This window comes from Gastrolobium bilobum, unplaced genomic scaffold (genome assembly GCF_033153095.1).
Source record: "Gastrolobium bilobum isolate Gb01-03AN ecotype WA unplaced genomic scaffold, APGP_CSIRO_Gbil_v1 utg12463, whole genome shotgun sequence".
Lineage (NCBI taxonomy): Eukaryota > Viridiplantae > Streptophyta > Magnoliopsida > Fabales > Fabaceae > Gastrolobium > Gastrolobium bilobum.
The window spans coordinates 563,629-587,442 of record NW_026898920.1 but is presented as its reverse complement, the minus strand read 5'-3'; the positions used below and the strand labels follow the sequence as shown (position 1 = coordinate 587,442).

Sequence of the window (23,814 nt, the reverse complement as noted above, 5' to 3'; positions counted from 1 at the left end):
TTCCCTTCCAACCTCTCTTATATTAAATCTCAAATTCAGAACTCAGAGGCTTTTGGGTTTAACCTCTCTTATAATACCAATCTTGCAAATTTTAATTATGTTTGTGAGAAATAAAATATGTCAAATGAGATGTCATTGCGTAGATCTCAAAAAGTTATGTGGAATCAAAAAAAGAATTACCTGATTTGGATACCCAAGTCAAAAGTTATGGCCTTCAGAAGTTTTATGATAAAATTATTATTTTTTTGGAAAAAAAATATGACACGTGTCAACACCTAATAAGTGATGCATAAATTAGGCGTGATTGCCTCTTGAGTGACGCCCAATTTAGGCGTCTTTAGTGACGTCCAAATTGGGCGTCATATTGTGTAATAAATATGTAATTATTTCTAAAACTGTAATAAATGCGTAATTAATTTATTAAAAAGCATTAACTTAATTTTTTTGCCCATAAATTGATATTCGGTGGTTATATGCTGTTTCGCTGTAGAATTTCTACAATTTTACTACTTTTGTTCATATTTTCTCGTTGTAGCATATTTTATTGTTGTTTGAAAAAAACTGATGTCTATGTGAGCTAATGAAAAGAAAGGTATTATTTTAAAATGGACAGTCTATAGAAATACAATAAGCATTTGAGGTCTAGCAATGAGATGGTTGAAATATGGGGCGGTCCTTTTGGAGCATCATTTATAATTTATTGAATATCTTAGTTGATGTGTGTTATTATCTGCGACTTTGCCACAAGTTAGTATGTGAGGTTGAATTTACACTTCTTTCAGTTATATTGGAGGTTGTTATTATTACGCATATAATATCATGAAGTATATTATTGATTATGATTTTGTTCGATATGAATCTGTTCTCATTCATGGAATGTTCAGATGCAATGGAGGGTGTGCTTATGTTAAAATACCAGATTTTTTATTAAAGACTGATCCGAATAATGAGGTCTTCGATCCTACAGCTAAGTTACCAGTGAAGATTACTTTGAAGGTAAGGGTTTTACGTTATCCAAGTGTCTATATTTTAATACCAGCAAACATCATATCTTGAAATAACGGCAAGTATATCGGTCGTACAAATAATATAGTGAAAAAATGGGGTTGTCGTTCTCACAAGAATTAATGTATCAAGCAGTAACTTATCAGTTGGATCAACTGCAAAAGGTTTTCTTGAAAATATTTTAAACTAATTAAAATATAATTTTAAAACTAACAATTAACAATTCAAGAATCAAGAACCAAGAACCAAGAACGCAATCACAAGCGATTTGAAATATATTAAAATCAATCGAAGTTAGGGATTCAATTTCCCCAATGTCTTCTAACAATTCTGCCCTTCATGCAATCAATATTCAAAATCATGTTATCGGTAATTCTTTCTATATTAATTAAACATCAATCCCTTGGAGATTTAATCATTAACTTTATTCAAAACCCTAATCCCTTAGTGATTTTTCCTAAAGCAAGTATTAAGAGCAAGAATCATTTAAGTCGTAGGATTTATACGTCTATTCCTAGACCATGCAAACCCTGGCAATTAATCAATCGGAATCAAAACACTAATATTCCTATTATCGTGCAAGATTCTATTGTTCATTCAAGATTGGTCAAATCACAAGCAAACTTTAAAAATTAAAATAGATTAATTGTATAATGTAAAACTTGAATATCAATTACAAGAAAGAGTAAAACAATGTTAGCAACCCATTGGTTTCATCTCACCCTAACTGCATAAAAGAAACTAGCCTAACATTGTCATGGAAAACAAAACAGAATAAGAAAAGTAGAGAAAGTTCATGATAAAACTTGAGTAAATGAGATACAAGGTGAGTTCTTAATCAATTTTCATCATTCTCCTCTCTGTAACTGCTCCTTCGTCTCTCCAAGTTGCTCGCTTAGCAAGAAAACACGACTTGCTCGCTACTTTGCTCGCTTAAGCGAGCAACTGCGTGAGGGAAAATGACGTGCTCACTAAAGCGAGAAATCCAATAAGGAGTAGTTGAACTAGGGTTTTTTTGGACAAGCTCGCTGGCTTGCTCGCTCAAGCAAGCATAAAATGATGTTTTCTAGTCTTCCTTTGTCTTGAGTTTTGTCGTCTCCTAGTTTCCTTGATTCATCAATGTTGTGATTTAGCACTTCAAACCTAAAACTAATATGATTTGAATTCATAATCTTGTCCAAACATTAAAACCGTGAAGCCTTTTGCATTGGTTATTATACATTATGCATTTGACCATTTATAACAATATTTCTTATATTTTTGGCCCTAATAACATTGCGTGTTTTACACCTTCAAATTATTTCCAAATTTACTCATTGATGTCCGTAGCAATTGACCAATTTAAGAATATGGGGAAAATGCAAAAGTTTGAAAATTGTGCCTAGTGAATCATCAATATAAGACTCAGAGAATTAATTAACCCATCAATGATTAGGCTTAGAAAATAATAATAAGATTCTGAGAAAATAAGTGTCTAATAAAGTTGTTCCAAAAGTAGCAAGTCATAAAATTATAGCAAGAGGTCAATCAATAAAGCATAGAAAAACTAAATCTCAACATTTCCCCCCACTAGTATGATCAATTCACTCATCACTCAAGTGTCTACGGGATAAGCGTTTCACTTAAACCCTCACTGAGTCAATACTACCATAAGTTTAGTCATATTTTCACTCTCCATAGTTAAATAACATGCACCAAAGATCAAGAAGTCTTATTTGGGTTGTAATGGGGCCTGACTAATGCGAAGGATAGGTAAAGAGATAAATGGCTAAAGCATTGGAACACAGAAAGATCGTGGTAAAGTGTAAACACATTTAACTTACAATCTTTTTCTCCTTTTTTTGCATTTTTATTTTTTTTATTTTTCTTTCTCAACCCTAATTCTCTTCTCTTCTTCTTCTTTTCATTTTCAATTTCCATTTTTTTCAATACTTTTATTTGCACAGAATTTAAAGGGCCACTGTCATTGTTCACACATCATATGTGAATTGGTGGATTTCTTATACTTGGTGTTGCTGTGTATGTCGCCATTTTTATGGTAAAAGACTATAATATTAGTCACGATAGATTTCAACAAACTAAGTCAATAAGTCATAAAAATCTATTTATATATAAATAAGAAAGGCACGCCTTATTATCCTTATTACTTTATAAATATACAATTACTTAAGATAAATAATTGCGCACCAAAATAAAATGAAAAAACAGTGACAATTGATAGAGAAAGTCGAGTATAAATCATATGCAGATGAAGTATGAAATAAGGACCAATGGGAGAGACAAAATGAATCACAAGTTCGCATAAATAAAAAAAAATTCCACTATTTCTTTTTTTTTTTGTAGAAAAAAAAATTCCACTATTTCTACCTTTGTTTTTGCTCAACTCACATAATCTCATTTTTCACCACTAAGCATCACATGATACAATGCTCAAGCTTACACCCTATAGTGAAAATCCTGCAATCCATCCTATATAAGGTAGATGTGTGTGTGGAGTGACTAATTACAATATCAGGTTAAAAGAAAAAACAAGTCTAGGATTAACGAGCTAAATAAAGAATATCAAAATGGGTGGCTTTTTGGCTAGGTAGCTAAAACAAGAAATAAAATGCCTCAATCTATCACACCCCAAAATTTCTAACAATTTGTATACATATTTTTGTAATAATATATTTGTCAAAATTCACATTTAATTATTATATTAGGATTTTATAAATAATGCGAAAGCTAATCTCAAACTAATTTAGGGAGATGTTACCAGTAACAGGGACAAGTGCAAGACCAACTTTATCATAATTTTATTCCAAAATATATTCAATGTAAATATTTAAAACTTTAAAATTGTAAATCCAGAATTTAAATATATCTCATACATTTATTAAATCCTAAACCTAGCTTGAAATGTCCGAGACGTTATCCTCACTGCTAGCTCCAACCTTTACAACTTGTTTCACTGAAAATCTGTTCTCCCGAATGATCATTGCATCACAATAATCAGCAAACACTGGTAATCTCAATCCTAAATATAATTCAAATATTCACATAATTATCAAGTCAAATATTAATTCCATCATTCATCATATTTATCTTTATTTAAACATAATAATCAAATCAAATATTAATTTTATAATTCATCATATTTATCTTTATTTAGTTCATTAGTGGGAAGAGAATCATGGTAGACCCGGAAAACCTTGTTAGTCCACCTGTGACCCATGAAACCCTGCCAGTCACATATAATCAAATTTGGCCATCATCAAAACATCTCTTTCTAGTGTGCACACCTTTTCCAAAGTTGCTATTAGTATCCCGGAAAATCCTGTCAGATACCATTTTAAGAAAAACGAATAACATCTTTTCACATCATTTAAATATCGAAGGCATACGACCCAAATATTATGTTCATCACTTTATGAGGTACTATCCCAAAAGCTATCTTCCACTTAGTAATTAATTACAATCACACATATTTCAAATTTAATCATAAATCACATATTTAGAAAGTTTCCTTAAAGAGTGTCAAAATTTTAAATTTAAGCATAAATCATATATTTGAAAAAATTTAGTAATCATAATTTCCAAATCTATTCGCAAATAATCAATTTTTTCATTATTTAATCAAATGTAGTAAATTATTCATCGTCTCTATTTATTCCCAAAATAATAATTCTATTATTTTTCCAATAAAGATTAAAAAAAATACTATAAATATCACACGTAGTAATTTAAATTAAAAAAATTACCTATAATATCTTAAGGATCATTATATAATTTTTTTTATACAAAACTAACTTAAGATCACCTAGGGATTAGGATCACCTGGTATCCATGATTAATGCCTTTTTTGGAAGAAGAGCGATTTATGAAATACGGTTTGGTAGCCAAAAATAATAATTAAAAATAAAATAAAATTTTAATTCAGATTCTGACAATGGGTTCTTGGGCAACACAACCTACATATGCATGCCACCTTCCAGCTGAAATTTTGCACTAAGTGAGAAATTCCGGTCATATTATCTGGGAACCCTCACTGGTAGGAGGCTGTCATGGCAAACAAACATGGGCACAACATACATAAAAATAACTTTGGAAAGGGCCAAAAGTGTAACACCTAGTGGCTGACGAGGGTGGGGAATGATCGTTGGTGCAAAGAGGCACAGACAAGGAGCGACTCCTGATAGGCTTCCAACGGAGGGATACATGAATGAATCGTATACATACCTGAAAGAGAGGGATTCCAAAGTATCTGGTATGAGATGGTACTGTTGAGAATAACTTATGAAAATTAATTGGTATTACCTGTACTAACAAGATGCATCTACTTTTCGGTAGCCCGGAACGGAAGAACTCTATAGTTAAGTGTGCTTAACTTGGAACAATTATGGGATGGATGACCTCCTGAGAAATTTTTTTCTAGAAAGTGTATCAGTGAGGACAAAGAAAGTTGAAAAGTCATTAATCTTGCAAGCGGCGGGCGTTACAAAAAAACATGAGTTAAATGCCTCCACGTATCAGATGTGTGACGTAATGTTGTTTAACAATGCTGATCAACTAAGTTACAAGGAGATTGAGCAAGCAACTGAAATTCCTGCTTTGGATTTGAAGAGGTGCTTGCAATGTTGTGAAGGGAAAAGATGTAATCAGGAAAGAGCTTATGAGTAAAGACATTGGGGAGGATGATGCATTCTCTGTCAATGACAAGTTCACCAGCAAGTTCTATAAAATGAAGATAGGGACAATGATTGCACAAAAGGAGTCTAAACCTGAGAAATTAGATACTCGACAGAGAATGGAAGAGGATAGGATACCCAAGACTGAAGCAGCAATATTGAGAATCATGAAGTCAAGGAGGCAGTTTGATCATAACAATATTATAACAGAGGTCATAAAACAGTTGCAACCACGATTCCTTGCTAACCCAGCAGAGATTAAGAAACGGATTGAGTCTCTCACTGAGAGGGATTTCTTGGTGAGGGACAACATTGACAAGAAATTGTATCGTTATCTTAGATGAAGCAATGGCCCATTTGTTTCATTTACTAGTTTAGTTTAGCCTTTGGCAGTTGAGGTGGACATTTTTTCTCTCCCCATCGACCAATTGATTTCTTCTAGCTTCATGGGTTTTCAATGCTTATGATTTCTTTTTCAAATGAACTTTAGTACTTCGTCTTGTATGCTTCACCAATTTCACGTGGTTCAAGAGACAAATAGTATTGAGATAGTAGTTGAAGCAAATGTAAAATATTCAAAGAACACTTTTTTTAACCTTTCTATCAAGCAACAGACAAGAGGGGGGAAATGCAAGAACATATAAAAGTTATCATCTTACATAATCCTGAGGAGGTACTTGTTTTGTTCTCAAAACACCAAAAACAAGAAGAAGAAAAATACTTTCATAAACTTTACAATAAATCATCGTTGAAACTTGAAAGCTTCACATATAGAGCTGTCAAAAAGGGCTCAAGCCCTAGGGCCAGCCCTATAAAATATTAGCCCTCTATGTAATGGGTCCATTTTAAGCCCATCCTTTTAAAGCCCTCTCATTATAGGGTTAGGTTGGGGCTGGCCCGCGGGCTATAATATTCAACCCAATTTACAACGAAAAAATTTCATCAAAAGTTTTGACGCAAAAAAGAATTCCTTCAAAAATTTTGACGGAATATTTTCCGTCCAAAATCTTCGATGAAAATGTGACCCAATGAAAATTACAACGGAAATATTTTTTTTCAAAATTTTTGAGGGAAATGTATCTGTGAAACTTTCGACGGAATTTAGATTTCGTAAAGATTTTTGACAAAATATTTTTTCGTTGAAATTTTTTACAGAAATATTTTCGTCAAAGTTTTTTACAGAAATAATTTTCGTGGAAAATTTTTAACAAAAATGTGTTCCGTTTAAAATTTTGATAGAAATATTTTTTATCGAAAATTTTGTCAAAAATATTTTTCGTCAAAATTTTTTTACGAAAATGTGTTTCGTCAAAAATTTTGACGGAAATTTTTTTCGTCAAAAATTTTGACGAAAACATTTTTCATCAAAAATTTCGACAAAAATTTTTTCGTCAAAAATTTCAACAAAAACTATTTTCATCAAAAATTTCGAAGGAAATTTTTTCGTCAAAAATTTCGACAGAATTTTTTCGTCAAAAACTTTTATGGAATTTAGATTCTGTAAAGAATTTTGACGAATTTTTTTTCGTCAATTTTTTTACAGAAACGTTTTCTGTCAAAACTTTTTACGAAAAAATTTCTATGCAATAATTTTTTTAAAAAGTGACAATTTTCTAAAAACTATTATTTTTATTTTTTCTAATAATTTCTATGCACCATTTTATTATAAATATTCTTTTTAAAAAATACATATTATTTTTTTAGAAGGCCCGCGGGCTGGCCCTAACCCATAGGGCTTTGGCCCGTGTGGATCTATATTATTGTGAACTTTTTGGCCCTGCGGGCTTTTTGGCCCTTAACCCACTTGGGCTAGGGCTAAATGGGCCGGGCTGGCCCGTTTTGACAGCTATATTCACATATCCTTCACAAGAACAACAGGTGGCTTCGTGACATAATTGCTAGCCCCGTAGTGACCGAGGGAAAGTTAATTGAAAAATTGGGATGTTTTAGTTAGATGTATACTGAATTGAATTTGACTAGGTTTTGGAAATTGTATTGAAGAGTGGGTAGTTGAATTTATTAAAATATCAATGCTCAGTAGATAAAATCATTAGTTTTTTTTTAAATTTTATTGATGAATGCATTTTTAAATTTTTTTTAAATAATATATTAAAATTAGACATAAAATATCAATTCTCTTTCAATTAAGATCAAGTGGGTTTTGGAATCTATTATACATCATTAGGAGGTGCGGAAAATTACATCTGGTAGTAGGGGTGTTAATGGGCCGAGCTGAACTTTGATCTTAATGGGCCAAGCCTGTATTTAAACGTGTCCGACTGGCCTTAGCCTGTTACCTGTTACGAATATAATATTGGCCTGTGGCCTGGTTTATTTACAAAAAATAAAAGCCTGTGTGAAGTCTGTCTTAGCCTGTTAGCATGTTAAAGAATAAAAATAAGAGAACAGAATTCCACAAAAAATCAATTTCCAGATAGAAACCTTTGCTTCCAATTTGCAGCAATAATTTACAAAGTCTACAATAAATAAATAAAATTAAAGTGAGAGAAGGTAGATAACGTGTTATATTATCTTAGCCCATTACAAAAAAAGTGCCAACAAAAATAAAAATAAAATAAATAAAATAAAAAATAAATTGACACAAACGAGCAGTGCACAGTGGAACGAATGAGTTTTTGTGGGTTTGTTTGTGTGAAGGAGGATGAAGGATAATATAGAACACCACTAGTAATTTCATAAATATACATAAATTCAATATATATCCAAATAGCATAATATAAAACAAAATCATTCAAAAAGTCTGTTAAACCAATAAAATGGGGTGAAATAAATTGATGAGAGAGAGTTATTACAAGTAGTATAAAAAGTATAAATAAATATTTATATATTAGACTAGCCTGGGAGGCTCTAAGGCCGAGTTTCTGAATTAGAGCCTGAGGCCTTTTTATTAAACGAGCTTTTATACAAGTCCAAGTCTGGTTCCAACACGAGCTTTTATTAAACGAGCTCGGGCCTTTACGAGTCGAGTCAAAGGCCCCTGGCTCGTTTACCACCCCTATCTGGTAGTACATATAGGGTTAATAATACATAACTTGATTTTATTTTATTTATTTATAGCAATATTTAGTTTTAATTCTTCAATTTTATATACATAATTTAATTAAAAAATTTATTATATTTGTTTTAACATATTAATTGAAATTTTCAAGATAAAAAATTATATATTTTCCTTATTTATAAAATAATTATTTAATTTAATCTTAATTGCATTTTAACAGTTCTTCCTTAAAGACGTTATATACCAATTACCAAGTAAAATCTCTATTTATTATATTATTTTATTGAGAAATATTAGTAATATAAATAAAACATTATTGAGAAAAATTGTTATTATAGAGAGAGAGAAGAAGAGAAAAGGATGGAGTGAAGTGAATTGCGAGATTTGAATTTGTATATTCTTATTGGATGTTGAGGGCTACTTATTAAAATATATATTTATTAGAGCTGGTATGATAAAGATTAAAGTGTATGAAATTTATAAATGTGTAAATGATTAATGTTTTTAGAACATTTTACTAATATATATTTTTATAATGAAGTATTTATGAATGCACCTTAGTTTAGTCCCCACTTTATTAGTATCATTGTTAAAAATCACGTGACATTAAAAAAAATAATAAGTTTACAAAAGATGATTGGATAAAAACATTTTAAAATGACATTCTTTTATTCTTGGCTTGTCATTTAATAAAAAATAAAATAAAATAAAATTCACAAATAAAAAGAAAACAGCGTCAATTTAAAATGACGATGAAGAAGTGGATTAACTAACAGGTAATTGAGTTGGATATGTAACTGTGTTAAAAATTTAATAGGATTTTTTTTTTATTATTCTTGTGATCCCACACAAAGCGATCATATTAGTTGATTAATTGATAAAAAATTAAAAAAGAATTGAATTGAATTCATAAATGACAAGAAGTAAAAAAAAAAAAAAAAACATCTAGTACAAAAATCATAATGAAAACAAACTTGACGGAGAAAATAAAATTTTAGTTCTATTCGGTAACATTTGTTACCGAAAATATGTGTAACATGTGTATAATGAAAACAAACTTGACGGAGAAAATAAAATTTTAGTTCTATTCGGTAACATTTATTACCGAAAATAAGTGTAACATGTGTAGTTTTATTAAGCACACAGTAACACGCCACTCACGTTTTCTTCCTTGGGATCCATCGTGGAATCCTGTTGTTCTTCGCAAGTAACAACGTAGTTACGTGGTGACGTCCCATAATTTATCAACCTTTTTGTCCCGTGGCATCGGTCCAAGTTGCACAATCCATCTTTTCCTTTTCTTTTGAAACTGTTTTACCCGTTTTGGTCATTTGCCCTACCTAATCTTATGATATATATACATATTAAACATATGTGTATCTATCTTTCTTTCTTATATTAATTTAATATCACACCTAGCTACCACCTTGGCTCCTTTCTCTTTTGATCTCAGAAAATTATACTATATACTCTCGAAAATTCATAAGGTAATATAATATACTTTCGAAAGTACGTAGTGTAATTTGTAAACAAATTTTTTATAAATATAACTCTCTCTATTTAAATTATATTAAATACAAACCATCTGCACAGGCAATACCAAGAAAAATTTTAATTTTATTAAATAATTTTTAATTTTACTAAAGATATTTTTTTTATACAAGTAGAAATTGAACAGATAATCCAATACAACTTATCCAAATCTCTTACCAAAAATATTTTAAACTTTAGACAGGCCAACTTAACCAAATCAAAATGTTAAATCCAACACCTTCAGGAGCTCCTTAACTTTGTCTGCCCGAGGGAAAGAATATTCCGTCTCAACTGCTACACCAAGAACATTCTTATATGCATTGACAAACATATGCGGTGCAGCTGCAAGTGTGGCGTATGAGATCGCCAACGAAAGTGAAGTAACCATTGAGACACCAATAGCAAACTTCTCAATGAGGTCATCCTCACTAAGATCAAGAACCTCAGGGCTAAACACTGAACCATTATCATAAACCGAAAACACCACAAGACCATATGAGTAGGGCCTTATGCCTAGCTTGGCAAGCAATGCAGCTTCAGAAGAGCCGACCTTGTCTCCCTTCTTGATGAGTTCCACAGGGCAAATGATTTCCACAGTACCCTTGTTAATCTTGGTTGGAATGTTGAGCACCTGAAGTGTAGAGAATAAGTATAAACATGAATGACATCCACAAGAAGAAAATCCAAATTGTACAAGAATAATATTACAAACCTGGAAGAAAGAGGTCTGAGAGGGATCGAGCCCAGTGTTGCCAGGAGGAACAACAACATCAATTGGAGCAATCAAACCAACGCGAGCAGGAGCTCCAACCTGTATTTAAATTATAAATTAAAATATAAAAAAATACGTATAGATAATATAAAAAAATTTAAATTTTAAATTTAAATAAAAAATGATGTCTGCCATACTGTAAAAAAAAATTATTAAAATTTAAGAACTATAAAAATGAAAATTTTAATTTAATACATAAGAAAAAAATTAAACCTTCATTTTTTTATTGCAAGAGAGTAATTAACACAAATACTTGCAAAAAGTAATTATTTATATAAAATCCTGACAGTTAGAGGTGGAACACTGGGCTCGGCCCGAAGGGCCAGCCCGCCAATATATTTTATAATTCAATTGAAATTTTATTTTTCTTCTTTTATAATTAAATTACTAAATCTGATTTCAATTTTAGTAAATACAAATTTGTGAAATTCCAATGACTAACGACACTAATCCTTACAAAAAACAATACTTATATAAAATCCTGACAATTAGAGGTGAAAAACTGAGCTCGGCCCGGAGGGCCGGCCCGCCAATATATTTTTATAACTCAATTAAAATTTTATCCTTATTCTTTTATAATTAAATTACTAAATCTTATTTCAATTTTTGTAAATATAAATTTATGAAATTCCAAACACTAACGAAACTAACTATTACAAAAAAAATAATTATTTATTATTATTTTATAAATCTGATTGTAGTAAATTAAAGTTCATCTCTGAGATAAAATATAAAAACCTAGACGCAACTATAAAAACGTTTTTGCGTAGATAAATATAAAAACCTTTTACATTCTGATAGTTATAGGTGGCAAACTGGATTCGACTCGGAAGGCTGGCCCACCAACACATTTTTATAATTAAATTAAAATTTCATCCTTCTTCTTTATTAATTAAATTTCTAAATCTGATTTTAATTTTTGTAAATACAAATTTAAAAAATTCCAAATACCAACGACACATATCCTTGCAAATAATAATTATTTATTATTATTTTTTAAATGTGATTGCAATAAATGAAAGTCTATCTCAAAGATTAGTGTAGTTGCTTTGATTCTGTTCATATGCATTTGTTGCAATGTAAGCAAAAAAATATGACTTATACATGCTTATTTGATTAAGTTGCATTCAAATCCCGTTCAGACAACATTTTTTTCGGTCCTTAAAAAAATTTAATCCATTCTTTTTTTTTGCTGATACTATAACTTTTAGGTGTTAACATATTAGTGTTACTTATTTAATGAGTTTTTGCCTTCTGTATCGTATGCACAAGGAACGAAAATCACATAGGAAATGACATATTTAGTAAGTGTTGAACTCATCCCTCCAATGATTGCTACAAAATGACACTGAATGAATAGCGTTTTCATATTATATATAAAAGCTGATCTTTTAAATTCAGATTTGCTTGATGTTATAATTAGCTATGATTTGTATGCATTTTTCTTTTTATATCCCTTTCTGATGTTAACATACATTATGTATTATAACGTATTACAGTGTATTATGATGTAGTTGTATGCAAAATTAATTATCCCTCTGAATAGCAGAGTTTTGTTTGTGGTTAATATTTGCAAAGTTATGTGTTAATGCTGTAATTTTTTCCACCAGAAATATAGAACAAAATAACAACACAATTTTTTGTAAGTATAAGGTTAGCAGTGCGATTAACCAAGCACGGCGGACGAAAAAAAATTTAATCTTTTTCCGCCGAGCATCGCACGGGTAATATACTAGTTATATTAAATACAAAGCACCTGAGCAGGCAATGCCAAGAAGAATTATAATTTTATTAAATATTTTTAAATTTTACTAAAGATATTTTTTTTATACAAGTGAAAATTGAACACATAACCCAATACAACTTACCCAAATCTCTTACCAAAAATAATTTAAACTTTAGATAGGGCCAACTTAACCAAATCAAAATGTTAAATCCAACACCTTCAGGAGCTCCTTAACCTTGTCTGCCCGAGGGAAAGAATATTCTGTCTCAACTGCTACACCAAGAACGTTCTTATATGCATTGACAAACATATGCGGTGCAGCTGCAAGTGTGGCGTATGAGATCGCCAACGAAAGTGAAGTAACCATTGAGACACCAATACCAAACTTCTCAACGAGGTCATCCTCACTAAGATCAAGAACCTCAGGGCTAAACACTGAACCATTATCATAAACCGAAAGCACCACAAGACCATATGAGAAGGGCCTTATGCCTAGCTTGGCAAGCAATGCAGCTTCAGAAGAGCCGACCTTGTCTCCCTTCTTGATGAGTTCCACAGGGCAAATGATTTCCACAGTACCCTTGTTAATCTTGGTTGGAATGTTGAGCACCTGAAGTGTAGAGAATAAGTATAAACATGAATGACATCCACAAGAAGAAAATACAAGTTGTACAAGAATAATATTACAAACCTGGAAGAAAGAGGTCTGAGAGGGATCGAGCCCAGTGTTGCCAGGAGGAACAACAACATCAATTGGAGCAACCAAACCAACGCGAGCAGGAGCTCCAACCTGTTCAGATTAAAGACAATAATTACTCGATGAACATTTAAATAACAAGAAAAGTGAGGACATGCCAGCTCAGTACTGAATTTTTCAAGCAATAAACAGAAAATTTTAAACAGAATGCAGAAGGAGGATATTTACAATCAATGATAATATCAAATTCAGCCCGCAAAAACAAAATACTCTTAACCAAAACATCTCATTTGGGGGTAAAAGCAAAATATTGCATAATAGTAAAGTATAATTAACTAATGTAGTGCCAAAAGCCCACCAGAAGTACTGAACAACATCCACAACCATGAAGACACGAAAATGACAAGGACTAACAATATTTCTGTAGCAAGTCATAACGTATAAACAAAACATACAGGAATCGAATCTATGGACAGCACCTTGCAATCATATAAAAGGTAAATCCGAGCTTAAAATAATAATAGCAATAATCAACTGTCCATGCTTAAGAGAATTAAGATAATACTGGCTACTTGCCAGTCATGGACAAAATTCAAGTACCACAACTAAAGGCAGCAGACAGAAGAGTTACATAGCAACATTAGCATTATATATGGTTTCCAGAAAAAAAACAGTACGAATATTAAAAAAAAATGTGGAAAGGTGATTTCACCTTGTACTTAGCAAGGTCTTCGCTAACCTCCTTCAAGTCACCTTTTGTGAAAATCAACCCCACATTGCCCTGGTTCAAAAAAAAAAAAAAACATTAGACACCACCTTGAAAAAAAATATATATTTATTTTATTTTTTAATTTTCTCTTGTTTATTATTGAGTTAATTAACCATCGACCATAATTAGCCTGTGTTGAAAGTGCTGTTGGTGCTGATAGTTTTTTGTTAAAACTATCTATAAAGCTGGAGAAAAAAAAAAAGAGAGGAGCTGATCTAAGTCAATTAATTAAGGCGTTAATTCATTTTTCTTTTAAAAAGGCAGCGAAGCATAACAAAAGACCGAAGCTTTACCTCGCATGACTGACTACCCATTATTCATTCAAGAGACATAAATCAATAAAATGGTGAAAGCTTTTAAATTGAGGTAAGAGAGGAGAGAGAACCCACGACAAGAAGAGGGATAAGGTTGAGATAGGCATTGTTGCCTGAGTTCTCAGCATGAATCCTAACGGAGCGCTTCATCATGGTGTTCTTTCCCATGAGAACCACCGTGTCGCCACGGAGGCCCTTGCGGATGTCCTGCAGCTGGTTGGATCCGACGTTGTCGGCGTTCACCACAAGGATCTGAGAATACTCGTCCAAGAGCTTGCACAGCTTCGCATCGTACGTGACCTTCTTCTCGGCCTTGGTAGGTTTGACCGCCATTGATGATGTCTGAGTCTGAGTCTACAAAATTCAGAGAGCAAAATCGAGGGCCAAGACGAACCAGTGGCTCAGTCAAGGCGGACAGCAAACGGTGCCGTCTCTTTAACCTCTTTCTGAAAGGTGAATGAAGGGAAAGAAATCAAATTCGCACCGGAGAAAAAACAGATGAATGTGCAATTTATACACTGGTGAAACGGAGCTTAAACTAGGGTTTTGATGAATCGGACGGCTCCCAGTGATTGGTGTAAAACTTATAATAGGCCCAATGGGCTTCATGTTTATTTTTTATTAGAATTATTGTTTCAGTAATTTGCTCCTTTTATTATTACCTTAAATGGAAACACTTCTTCGAAAAAACAAAAAACATTCATCTTTTTTCTCTGGAATAGATAGGTATCAAATTTTTAAAGTTTACGTTAAATTGTAACCGTTAATTTCTATTAATTAATGATTATAATTTAGTGGATCAAAATTTTTAATCAATTCATAACTTTTAATAAATTGTAATCGTTAATTAACGGAAATCAACGGTTAAAATTTAGTGTCAAATTACTCACATCAAAGTATCATGCCTTTTTGTAATAATTCTTTTATTGAAAAACAAAGCTGTCATTTAATTTCTTCTTTAAAAAATTTCAACGGTTATGACAAAAGCTCACGAAAATTATAAAAGGACATCCAATAGGGAATGGAGAAAAAAAGATGAATGTTGAGTTCATACGATGGTGCAGTTTATATACTTGTTTTTTTTTTAAAGAATGACATTTTCTTTTTCTTTTTTTTTAAATTTTTTTTTTTAATTTTCTTTCGATCTAGTTCAATATGAATTTTTTCATTTTAGTCATTTTTTTTATATGCTTTCCTAAATTTAAAAAAAAGTCATGTATTAAACATGAGAAGTTCGCTCGTTTCTATAATGGAGAAGGATATTGTGATAACCAAGTTGTGTTATTACCAAGTGACTACCAATAAGTCTTACCGTTAGATCGATTATATGGATCCAACGGTTATATTTATTTCCATCTTTGTGTGGTCGATATTGTGACTACCAAGTTGTGTTACTACCAAGTGACTACCAATAAATCTTACCGTTAGATCGATTATATTGATCCAACGATTATATTTATTTCCATCTTTGTATGGTCATGATTCTCCAAATTTAATACTTTATATTTATTTTCACCTTTGTATGGTTATTATTTCCCATATTTAATGCTTTCACTTTAAATATGGGGAATCATGACCATAAAAAGATGGAAATAAATATAACTGTTGGATCAACATAATCGATCTAACGGTGAGATTGATTGGTAGTCACTTGGTTTGGTAGTAACACAACTTGATTGTCACAATATCCTTCCCCTTCTATAATATATCATAAATTGAGGGGGGGAAATTAATTTAATATTTTTTAATAAATTAATTACGCATTTATTACAGTTTTGGAAATAATTACACATTTATTGCACAATTTGGGCGTCACTAAAGACGCCTAAATTGGCGTCACTCAAGAGGCAATCATGCCTAATTTAGACGCCTAAATTGGCGTCACTCAAGGGCCATAACTTTTGATTTGGGTATCAAAATTAGGTAATTCTTTTTTTGATTCCAGATAAATTTTCGAGATCTACGCAATGACATCTCATTTGATATATTTTATTTCTCACAAACATAATTTAAATTTAAATCAGGTAATCCTTCTTCCTTATAGATTTAGAATATTTATTTAATTATTTCCTTTATTAATACAGAATTTCTATAACACCCCAAAATTTCTAACAATTTGTATACATATTTTTGTAATAATATATTTGTCAAAATTCATATTTAATTATTATATTAGGATTTTATAAATAATGCGAAAGCTAATCTCAAACTAATTTAGGGAGATGTTACCAGTAACAGGGACAAGTGCAAGACCAACTTTATCATAATTTTATTCCAAAATATATTCAATGTAAATATTTAAAACTTTAAAATTGTAAATCCAGAATTTAAATATATCTCATACATTTATTAAATCCTAAACCTAGCTTGAAATGTCTGAGACGTTATCCTCACTGCTAGCTCCAACCTTTACAACTTGTTTCATTGAAAATCTGTTCTCCCGAATGATCATTGCATCACAATAATCAGCAAACAATGGTAATCTCAATCCTAAATATAATTCAAATATTCACATAATTATCAAGTCAAATATTAATTCCATCTTTCATCATATTTATCTTTATTTAAACATAATAATCAAATCAAATATTAATTTTATAATTCATCATATCTATCTTTATTTAGTTCACTAGTGGGAAGAGAATCATGGTGGACCCGAAAAACCCTGTTAGTCCACCCTGTGACCCATGAAACCTTGCCAGTCACATATAATCAAATTTGGTCATCATCAAAACATCTCTTTCTAGTGTGCACACCTCTTCCAAAGTTGTTATTAGTATCCCAGAAAATCCTGTCAGATACCATTTTAAGAAAAACGAATAACATCTTTTCACATCATTTAAATATCAAAGGCATACAACCCAAATATTATGTTCATCACTTTATGAGGTACTATCCCAAAAACTATCTTCCAATTAGTAATTAATTACAATCACACAAATTTCAAATTTAATCATAAATCACATATTTAGAAAGTTTCCTTAAAGAGTGTCAAAATTTTAAATTTAAGCATAAATCATATATTTGAAAAGTTTCCGTAATCATAATTTCCAAATTTATTCGCAAATAATCAATTTTTTCATCATTTAATCCAATGTAGTAAATTATTCATCGTCTCTATTTATTCCCAAAATAATAATTCTATTATTTTTCCAATAAAGTTTCCAAAAAAAATACTCTAAATATCACACGTAGTAATTTAAATTAAAAAAATTACCTATAATATCTTAAGGATCATTATATAAATTTTTTTATACAAAACTAACCTAAGATCATCATTTAATAAAAAATAAACAGTAAAAAGACATCAATTTAAATTGACGACAAAATCGAGTCGAGTATGTAATTGTGTTAAAAATTTGATAAGAATTATTTTTTATTCTTGTGATCTGCACAGCTCGATTATATTAGTTGATTCATTGATGAATACATAAAAAAATCTAAAAAAAGAATTGAATTGAATTCATAAATGACAAGAAGTAAAAAAAAAAAAAAAAAACATCTAGTACAAAAATCATAATGAAAACAAACTTGACGGAGAAAATAAAATTTTAGTTCTATTCGGTAACATTTGTTACCGAAAATAAGTGTAACATGTGTAGTTTTATTAAGCACACGGTAACACGCCACTCACGTTTTCTTCCTTGGGATCCATCGTGGAATCCTGTTGTTGTTCGCAAGTAACAACGTAGTTACGTGGTGCCGTCCCATAATTTATCAACTTTTTTGTCCCGGCGCGTCGGTCCAAGTTGCACAATCCATCTTTTCCTTTTCTTTTGAAACTGTTTTACCCGTTTTGGTCATTTGCCCTACCTAATCTTATGATATATATACATATTAAACATATATGTATCTATCTTTCTTTCTTATATTAATTTAATATCACACCTAGCTAGCTACCACCTTGGCTCCTTTCTCTTTTGATCTCAGAAAAATAAGAATAAGAGGAAGAAGAAGATGAACGTGGATCTGGAATCCTTAGCAGAGGCCACTTCTGGAGCCATAGGATCACTGCTCAGCACAACCATCCTCTACCCACTTGATACCTGCAAGACCAAGTATCAGGCCGAGGCTCGTTCCCATGGTAACCGAAAGTACAGGTATCTATGTCCTCACTTGTTTTTCATTTTCATCTTTTTTTTTCCCCTTTCTTTTCCCACTTTTGATCCCAACCCTTCATTCTGAAATTCACTTATTATTATTCATTCATCATTGATTTGCAATTTGTTCCTGTTTCTGTTCCTGGGCCCCCCCTCTTGTTAAGAACTGAAAACTGGTGGGATCGGTGATCAATTGGTCATGGTGGGAAAGGACTCTTAATCCCGTGATATAAAAATTGTCTCTTTTGAATTGGGTCTTTGTGTTATAGTTCTGTGTTGAGGACATGGTGATTTATTGGAAGCACTGTAGAGAAATAGAGATCTAATGGTCCCTGAAGATGGGTGTGTTTTAGATTTTAAACTTCAGAATGTACGAAAAGCACCAAGTTGAATCAAATTAAAGCATTTAACATTCATTTGAGAAAATTAGAATTGGAGGGACCAAATTGAGGAAAACTATGTCTTACAAGGACCAATTTAATGGTATTCATTTTGTGTTTCTTTAACTGAATTAAACATGGGAATGAAGTGTGATGCATTCAAATTTTACAAATGATAAAATTATTCCCAATGTGGTGTGCCAAATTGCATCCAAAGTATCATTCTGTAGTTATCAGAATTTGCTGGGCTGAATATGCAGGTTGATTGATCTTTAATCCTTGTTCATCGTGTAACAAATTAGACTTCAAATGTGGCTCTTGGGTATATATACTTAATTTCATTCTACTTGTTTTCACTTTTGTAGGAGTCTCTCTGATGTGTTGTGGGAGGCAATATCTACCCGTCAGGTGCTTTCACTTTACCAAGGCCTTGGAACAAAGAATCTTCAATCCTTCATTTCACAGTTTGTCTACTTCTATGGCTACAGCTACTTTAAAAGAATGTATCTGGAAAAAAGTGGTTATAAATCCATTGGTACAAGAGCAAACTTGGTAATTGCTGCTGCTGCTGGGGCTTGCACAGCCATTTTGACTCAGGTGAGGCAGCTTTAACTATTCCAAGTTTTAACAGTGCATTTAAAACCTTTCTTTTATGATGTTTGGAGCTGGACCCATTGCTACCAAATATTCATTATTTGGAATTGCTGTTCTGGACAGCACAAAGTTGTGATTCAAGTCTTTCATAGTTATGCTTTATGGTATGATGATATTTTTGGTGATTTATAGTTGGAATGTGGAGCTAAAAGGAGATGATCAAGTGCATCTCTGGAATAAAACATGTTCGATCATTTAATATATAAAAAACTGTTAAGCTCTTAATACTTAATCTACCGTGTTTTGGTCAATCATCTATGATGTTAAGGAAGGATCAGCTACTAAATCATTGGTGTCTATTATATGTTACTATCTATAAACATATCATATTCTGTTTGTCCTTGTTTGTTATGTTGTGTATGAGAAATAAGGTATCGTATAAACTTTGTAAGTTTAATTCAAGAGTATCTCATTGATGACTATGTAGCCCCTGGATACAGCCTCTTCAAGGATGCAGACAAGTGCCTTTGGAAAGTCTAAAGGGCTCTTGAAAACCCTTACTGAAGGCAACTGGAGTGATGCATTTGATGGCCTCAGCATTTCCTTGCTGCTTACCTCGAACCCTGCAATTCAGGTTGGTCTTGTATCAATTCATGTTTTTGTGCTTTTTGTTAAGTTACATTCTATTTAGAATACCTGATCTGAGATCAAAACAGCTTAATTTGGAACTACCATGTGCTACAGTATACGGTGTTTGATCAACTGAAACATAAAGTACTGAAGAATAAACAAGACAAAGCTGGTAAAGGAGTATCTCCGGCATCTCTTTCTGCATTTATGGCCTTTCTTTTAGGTGCAATTTCAAAGAGTATTGCTACCTGTCTAACATATCCCGCTATCAGGTTCATAATTGTTCCTTCCAACTTATTTTGACTTGTTAACTTGGTTTCTGGGACCCTTCTGAGATCTTTTTTTTTTTTTTTTGCATATAGATGCAAGGTCATCATTCAAGCTGCAGACTCAGATGATGCAACCTCCAAAACACGGATAAAATCACAGAAAACGGTGCCTGCAGTACTCTATGGAATATGGAAAAGGGAGGGCATACTGGGATTTTTTAAAGGATTGCATGCTCAGATCTTAAAAACTGTTTTGAGCTCAGCACTGCTCTTAATGATCAAGGAAAAGATCTCTGCTTCTACTTGGGTGCTTATACTTGCAGTTAGAAGGTATCTATTACTCCCAAGGGGTAGCATTAAAAACATGTAAGTTATAGTAGCAGTTATTGGAGGAAGAAGCTTCAATCTGTTGTGGATAGTGGATTTGGTTGGAGTTCAATGTGTGCATTTTAACGGATACACCCATTTCTTCAGAGCTGAGACGAGGTTGTTTTTGTGGCTTCATTGTCCTCTTCCCATGGTTTATTGATATAGAACAACTATTCCATGAATTTATGCAAAAGACTGATAGAGCAAAGCAAGGAAGAAAGTCTTAACAATAAAATGCATTTTTAGTTTTGGTTTGTTATATTTCTTGTTTTAAATAACGACCTTCATTACTTTTATTTGGAGTTGCTTCTTTTATATCTTGTGGAAGTCCCACAACAGAAGGGTGTCAGTTTAGGAGTAGCCTAGGAGCTTTATGAATAAGCACCCTCTTTTATGTATGTAGCCTCTTAATCATCGGATTGACAAAGTTTTTGTCATTTCCTAATTTTTTGGTGTGATTGATATTTTTGGGATCATATTAATTGTAAGATGAATTGTTTATTTAGATGACCCTAAATGCAATTGCTATATGAATGCTTTGATGACCTAATTGTAATTGCAATATGAATAATTTGAAATTGCAAGATGAATTGTTTATTTTTAATGTGAATTTGGAAGGATACATTTGAGCCTTGATGATCCCTCTCACTTATACAGAATCGCCCACAATAAAAATATCGAATCACCCATAATAAAATATCTCCACTTTTTATGTACACTCAGTATGAAAAAAGTACACGATAGGGTTGGTGTGGTGCAATAAAGTGCTTATTTCTCTGTAAAATATATTTTTATAAGAGTAAACACCTTTTTTGATCCCTGACAATATCAACGAAATCTTTTTTAGTCCCTGACAATAACAAAGGACCAAATTAGTCCCTAAAATTATGAAAAAAAGCCAAATTAGTCTTTCTGTCAACTCCTCCGTCACGGTCAAACTAACGGTGCCCATGTGGCACGTTAGTCTGCTGACGGGGACTGGACGATTGACACGTTGGAACTACAAACGACGACGTTTTCTTCAAAATGGGTTGCAATGTGTGTAATGGAGACGACGACGTCGTCTCCTCTTCTGATAATGAACCCTAATAATAAAAAAACCCCAAATTCCTTCAATCGAACCCTAAACCGGAAACTCCATCCCTTAAACAGCAATACACCCCAAAATGTCTGCACTTTGATGATTGAAACTCGACGACAGTAAAACCCATCAACCGGATTTCTGGGCGTGGGAGAAGATGAGTGTTTCTTCGGGCATAGGGGGATCAAGTGGGAGTAAATCAATGGGGAAAGAACAATGACAAGGACCGCCGGTTGGAGGTGCAAATGTAGGAGACAAAGTATTATCTATACCTCCAAAACTGAGAGGAACCCAAACAGGGCTTTCCTTAGCTGTCCTAATTTCAAGGTATGAATTTGTAACTGCCCCTTTATTGAGTTGGAACACTTGCTAACCGTGGTTTTTTTTTTGCAGGAGAAGAAGCCCTATTGTGATTTTTTTAGATGGGTAGATGACATGTTTAATGAACCCATGGAGCTGGAAGAAGCAAGAATTCACACTGTAGAGTTGGATGTTGCTGAAATTAACTTCAAGTTGAAATATGTGGAGATGATGATGAGAGAGCAAGATGTGAAGATTACTGAGCAAGGAATGAAGCTTCATCAGTAGGAAAGAAAACTGAATGATGTATACCTGAAGATGGTGGAGGAGTTAGATAGGATGGACAAAAAAATTAGGATAGTTGATAGGTCAGCTAGGGTCTTAGGTGCTTGTGTTGGTGTGATCATGATCTGTATGTTTGTTGTTAGTGTGGTAAAAGTGAAAACAAGTGACCCAAATGTATTTTTCCTTCAGTGAATTGTAATGAGTACTCCTTCTTTATGTTATACAAATTATGTGTTAGTGCCAACCTGTTTGTGTGTATTATTAAAAAAGCCTTGAAGTATAAAAGATTGCTACATTGTATCACAAACAGATATAGATTGCTACTGATATAGATGCATAACTCATGACATTGCTGATGCAGAAGTTGCATACTGTTATGCATATTTTGTTACTGATTGCAAAACACGAGGACCATTTAGGTCCCTGGCAATGCTACTCGAGGGTCGTTTTGGTCCCTGACAAAGTGCACGGGGCACTTATTGGTCCCTGATTCCAGAATTATAGGACATGAGTTCTTGATGTCCAAATCAACAAAATGCAGCACTCATTTTAACATCAGAAACATATGGTATCCCTGACTTATATGCTTTGCCATCAGAAATGCAGTATGTAGGGGTTCAAATTGGTCCCTCACAATGAGTGTCAGGGTCCTAATTGGTCCCTGCAACCAGAAAATTGGGCATGATCTATTTTGCCAGTAACACAGCACAAACATGCACCAGAATGCAAATATGGCAGCTAAATGACCAACAACAAGCTAACTCTCTTAGAAAACATAAGAACCAGAAAATGCACTTATGACATGCATCAACCCTGCCACATAATAGCTGCAACATTCATCAACCTGTGAACCAAAATAAATTACACTTAACATCCAAGAGTAAAGTCATATGGAATGACCAGTAACCAGAAAATATGGCCTTGCACAAACCTGCACAAACCAGTAACCAGAAAATATGGCAGCTACATGACCATGCCACATCTAATTGACCAACTCAGTTAAAAACATAAAATGAACATGAAATCATCACATTCATCAACCCTGCCACATAACATGCATATCCAGAATATAACCAGTTACACATAATTGTCTTCCTAGAACTAGAAACCAGTAGTGCATTACAAATAAAAGCCAACTAATAGGAATCATAAGTGAGGCCTATAAATACAATATGGCCATGCATCAAAAAAATTACATTATAACTGTATAAGGCCTCCAAAAACAAATGGCCAGAATTTACAAAAAAATCCCATTATATCCACTCCTTGTCAGTTGGCTCATGCATTACTCCCTTGTTCTT

The 23,814-nt window shown here is 32.5% G+C and overlaps 3 protein-coding genes and 1 pseudogene across 3 annotated transcripts; 2 read left to right on the top strand and 2 right to left on the bottom strand.

The window, feature by feature from the left end:
* Positions 1-4,921: 4,921 nt before the first annotated feature.
* On the top strand, positions 4,922-6,059 carry LOC133285573 (cullin-3A-like; annotated as a pseudogene).
* A 4,352-nt stretch (positions 6,060-10,411) lies between these two features.
* On the bottom strand, positions 10,412-11,850 carry LOC133285572 (large ribosomal subunit protein uL10-like). The gene is made up of 3 exons (XM_061482823.1): positions 11,791-11,850; positions 10,940-11,038; positions 10,412-10,858 (listed from the first exon to the last, which is right to left on the bottom strand). Exons 1-3 carry the CDS (start codon positions 11,848-11,850, stop codon positions 10,445-10,447), a joined length of 573 nt encoding a protein of 190 aa, XP_061338807.1. The 3' UTR covers positions 10,412-10,444.
* Positions 11,851-12,767: 917 nt separating this feature from the next.
* On the bottom strand, positions 12,768-14,995 carry LOC133285544 (large ribosomal subunit protein uL10-like). The gene is made up of 4 exons (XM_061482782.1): positions 14,581-14,995; positions 14,135-14,203; positions 13,417-13,515; positions 12,768-13,335 (listed from the first exon to the last, which is right to left on the bottom strand). Exons 1-4 carry the CDS (start codon positions 14,836-14,838, stop codon positions 12,922-12,924), a joined length of 840 nt encoding a protein of 279 aa, XP_061338766.1. The 5' UTR covers positions 14,839-14,995; the 3' UTR covers positions 12,768-12,921.
* Positions 14,996-18,423: 3,428 nt separating this feature from the next.
* Positions 18,424-21,312, top strand: LOC133285562 (peroxisomal adenine nucleotide carrier 1). The gene is made up of 5 exons (XM_061482814.1): positions 18,424-18,605; positions 19,351-19,582; positions 20,067-20,213; positions 20,324-20,481; positions 20,572-21,312. Exons 1-5 carry the CDS (start codon positions 18,463-18,465, stop codon positions 20,846-20,848), a joined length of 957 nt encoding a protein of 318 aa, XP_061338798.1. The 5' UTR covers positions 18,424-18,462; the 3' UTR covers positions 20,849-21,312.
* The last annotated feature ends 2,502 nt before the right edge of the window (positions 21,313-23,814 follow it).

Excerpts from the sequence above, each read along its gene's own strand:
- LOC133285572 (XM_061482823.1), bottom strand. The coding sequence starts at position 11,850 with ATGTGTTGGTGGGCCAGCCTTCCGAGTCGAATCCAGTTTGCCACCTAT. Across the intron at positions 11,039-11,790 it reads CCACCTATAACTATCAGAAT|GTTGGAGCTCCTGCTCGCGT; the intron begins GTAAAAGGTTTT and ends ATTTAAATACAG. Across the intron at positions 10,859-10,939 it reads CTCAGACCTCTTTCTTCCAG|GTGCTCAACATTCCAACCAA; the intron begins GTTTGTAATATT and ends TCTACACTTCAG.
- LOC133285544 (XM_061482782.1), bottom strand. The coding sequence starts at position 14,838 with ATGGCGGTCAAACCTACCAAGGCCGAGAAGAAGGTCACGTACGATGCG. Across the intron at positions 13,516-14,134 it reads AAGACCTTGCTAAGTACAAG|GTTGGAGCTCCTGCTCGCGT; the intron begins GTGAAATCACCT and ends TAATCTGAACAG. Across the intron at positions 13,336-13,416 it reads CTCAGACCTCTTTCTTCCAG|GTGCTCAACATTCCAACCAA; the intron begins GTTTGTAATATT and ends TCTACACTTCAG.
- LOC133285562 (XM_061482814.1), top strand. The coding sequence starts at position 18,463 with ATGAACGTGGATCTGGAATCCTTAGCAGAGGCCACTTCTGGAGCCATA. Across the intron at positions 18,606-19,350 it reads CATGGTAACCGAAAGTACAG|GAGTCTCTCTGATGTGTTGT; the intron begins GTATCTATGTCC and ends TCACTTTTGTAG. Across the intron at positions 20,482-20,571 it reads CTAACATATCCCGCTATCAG|ATGCAAGGTCATCATTCAAG; the intron begins GTTCATAATTGT and ends TTTTGCATATAG.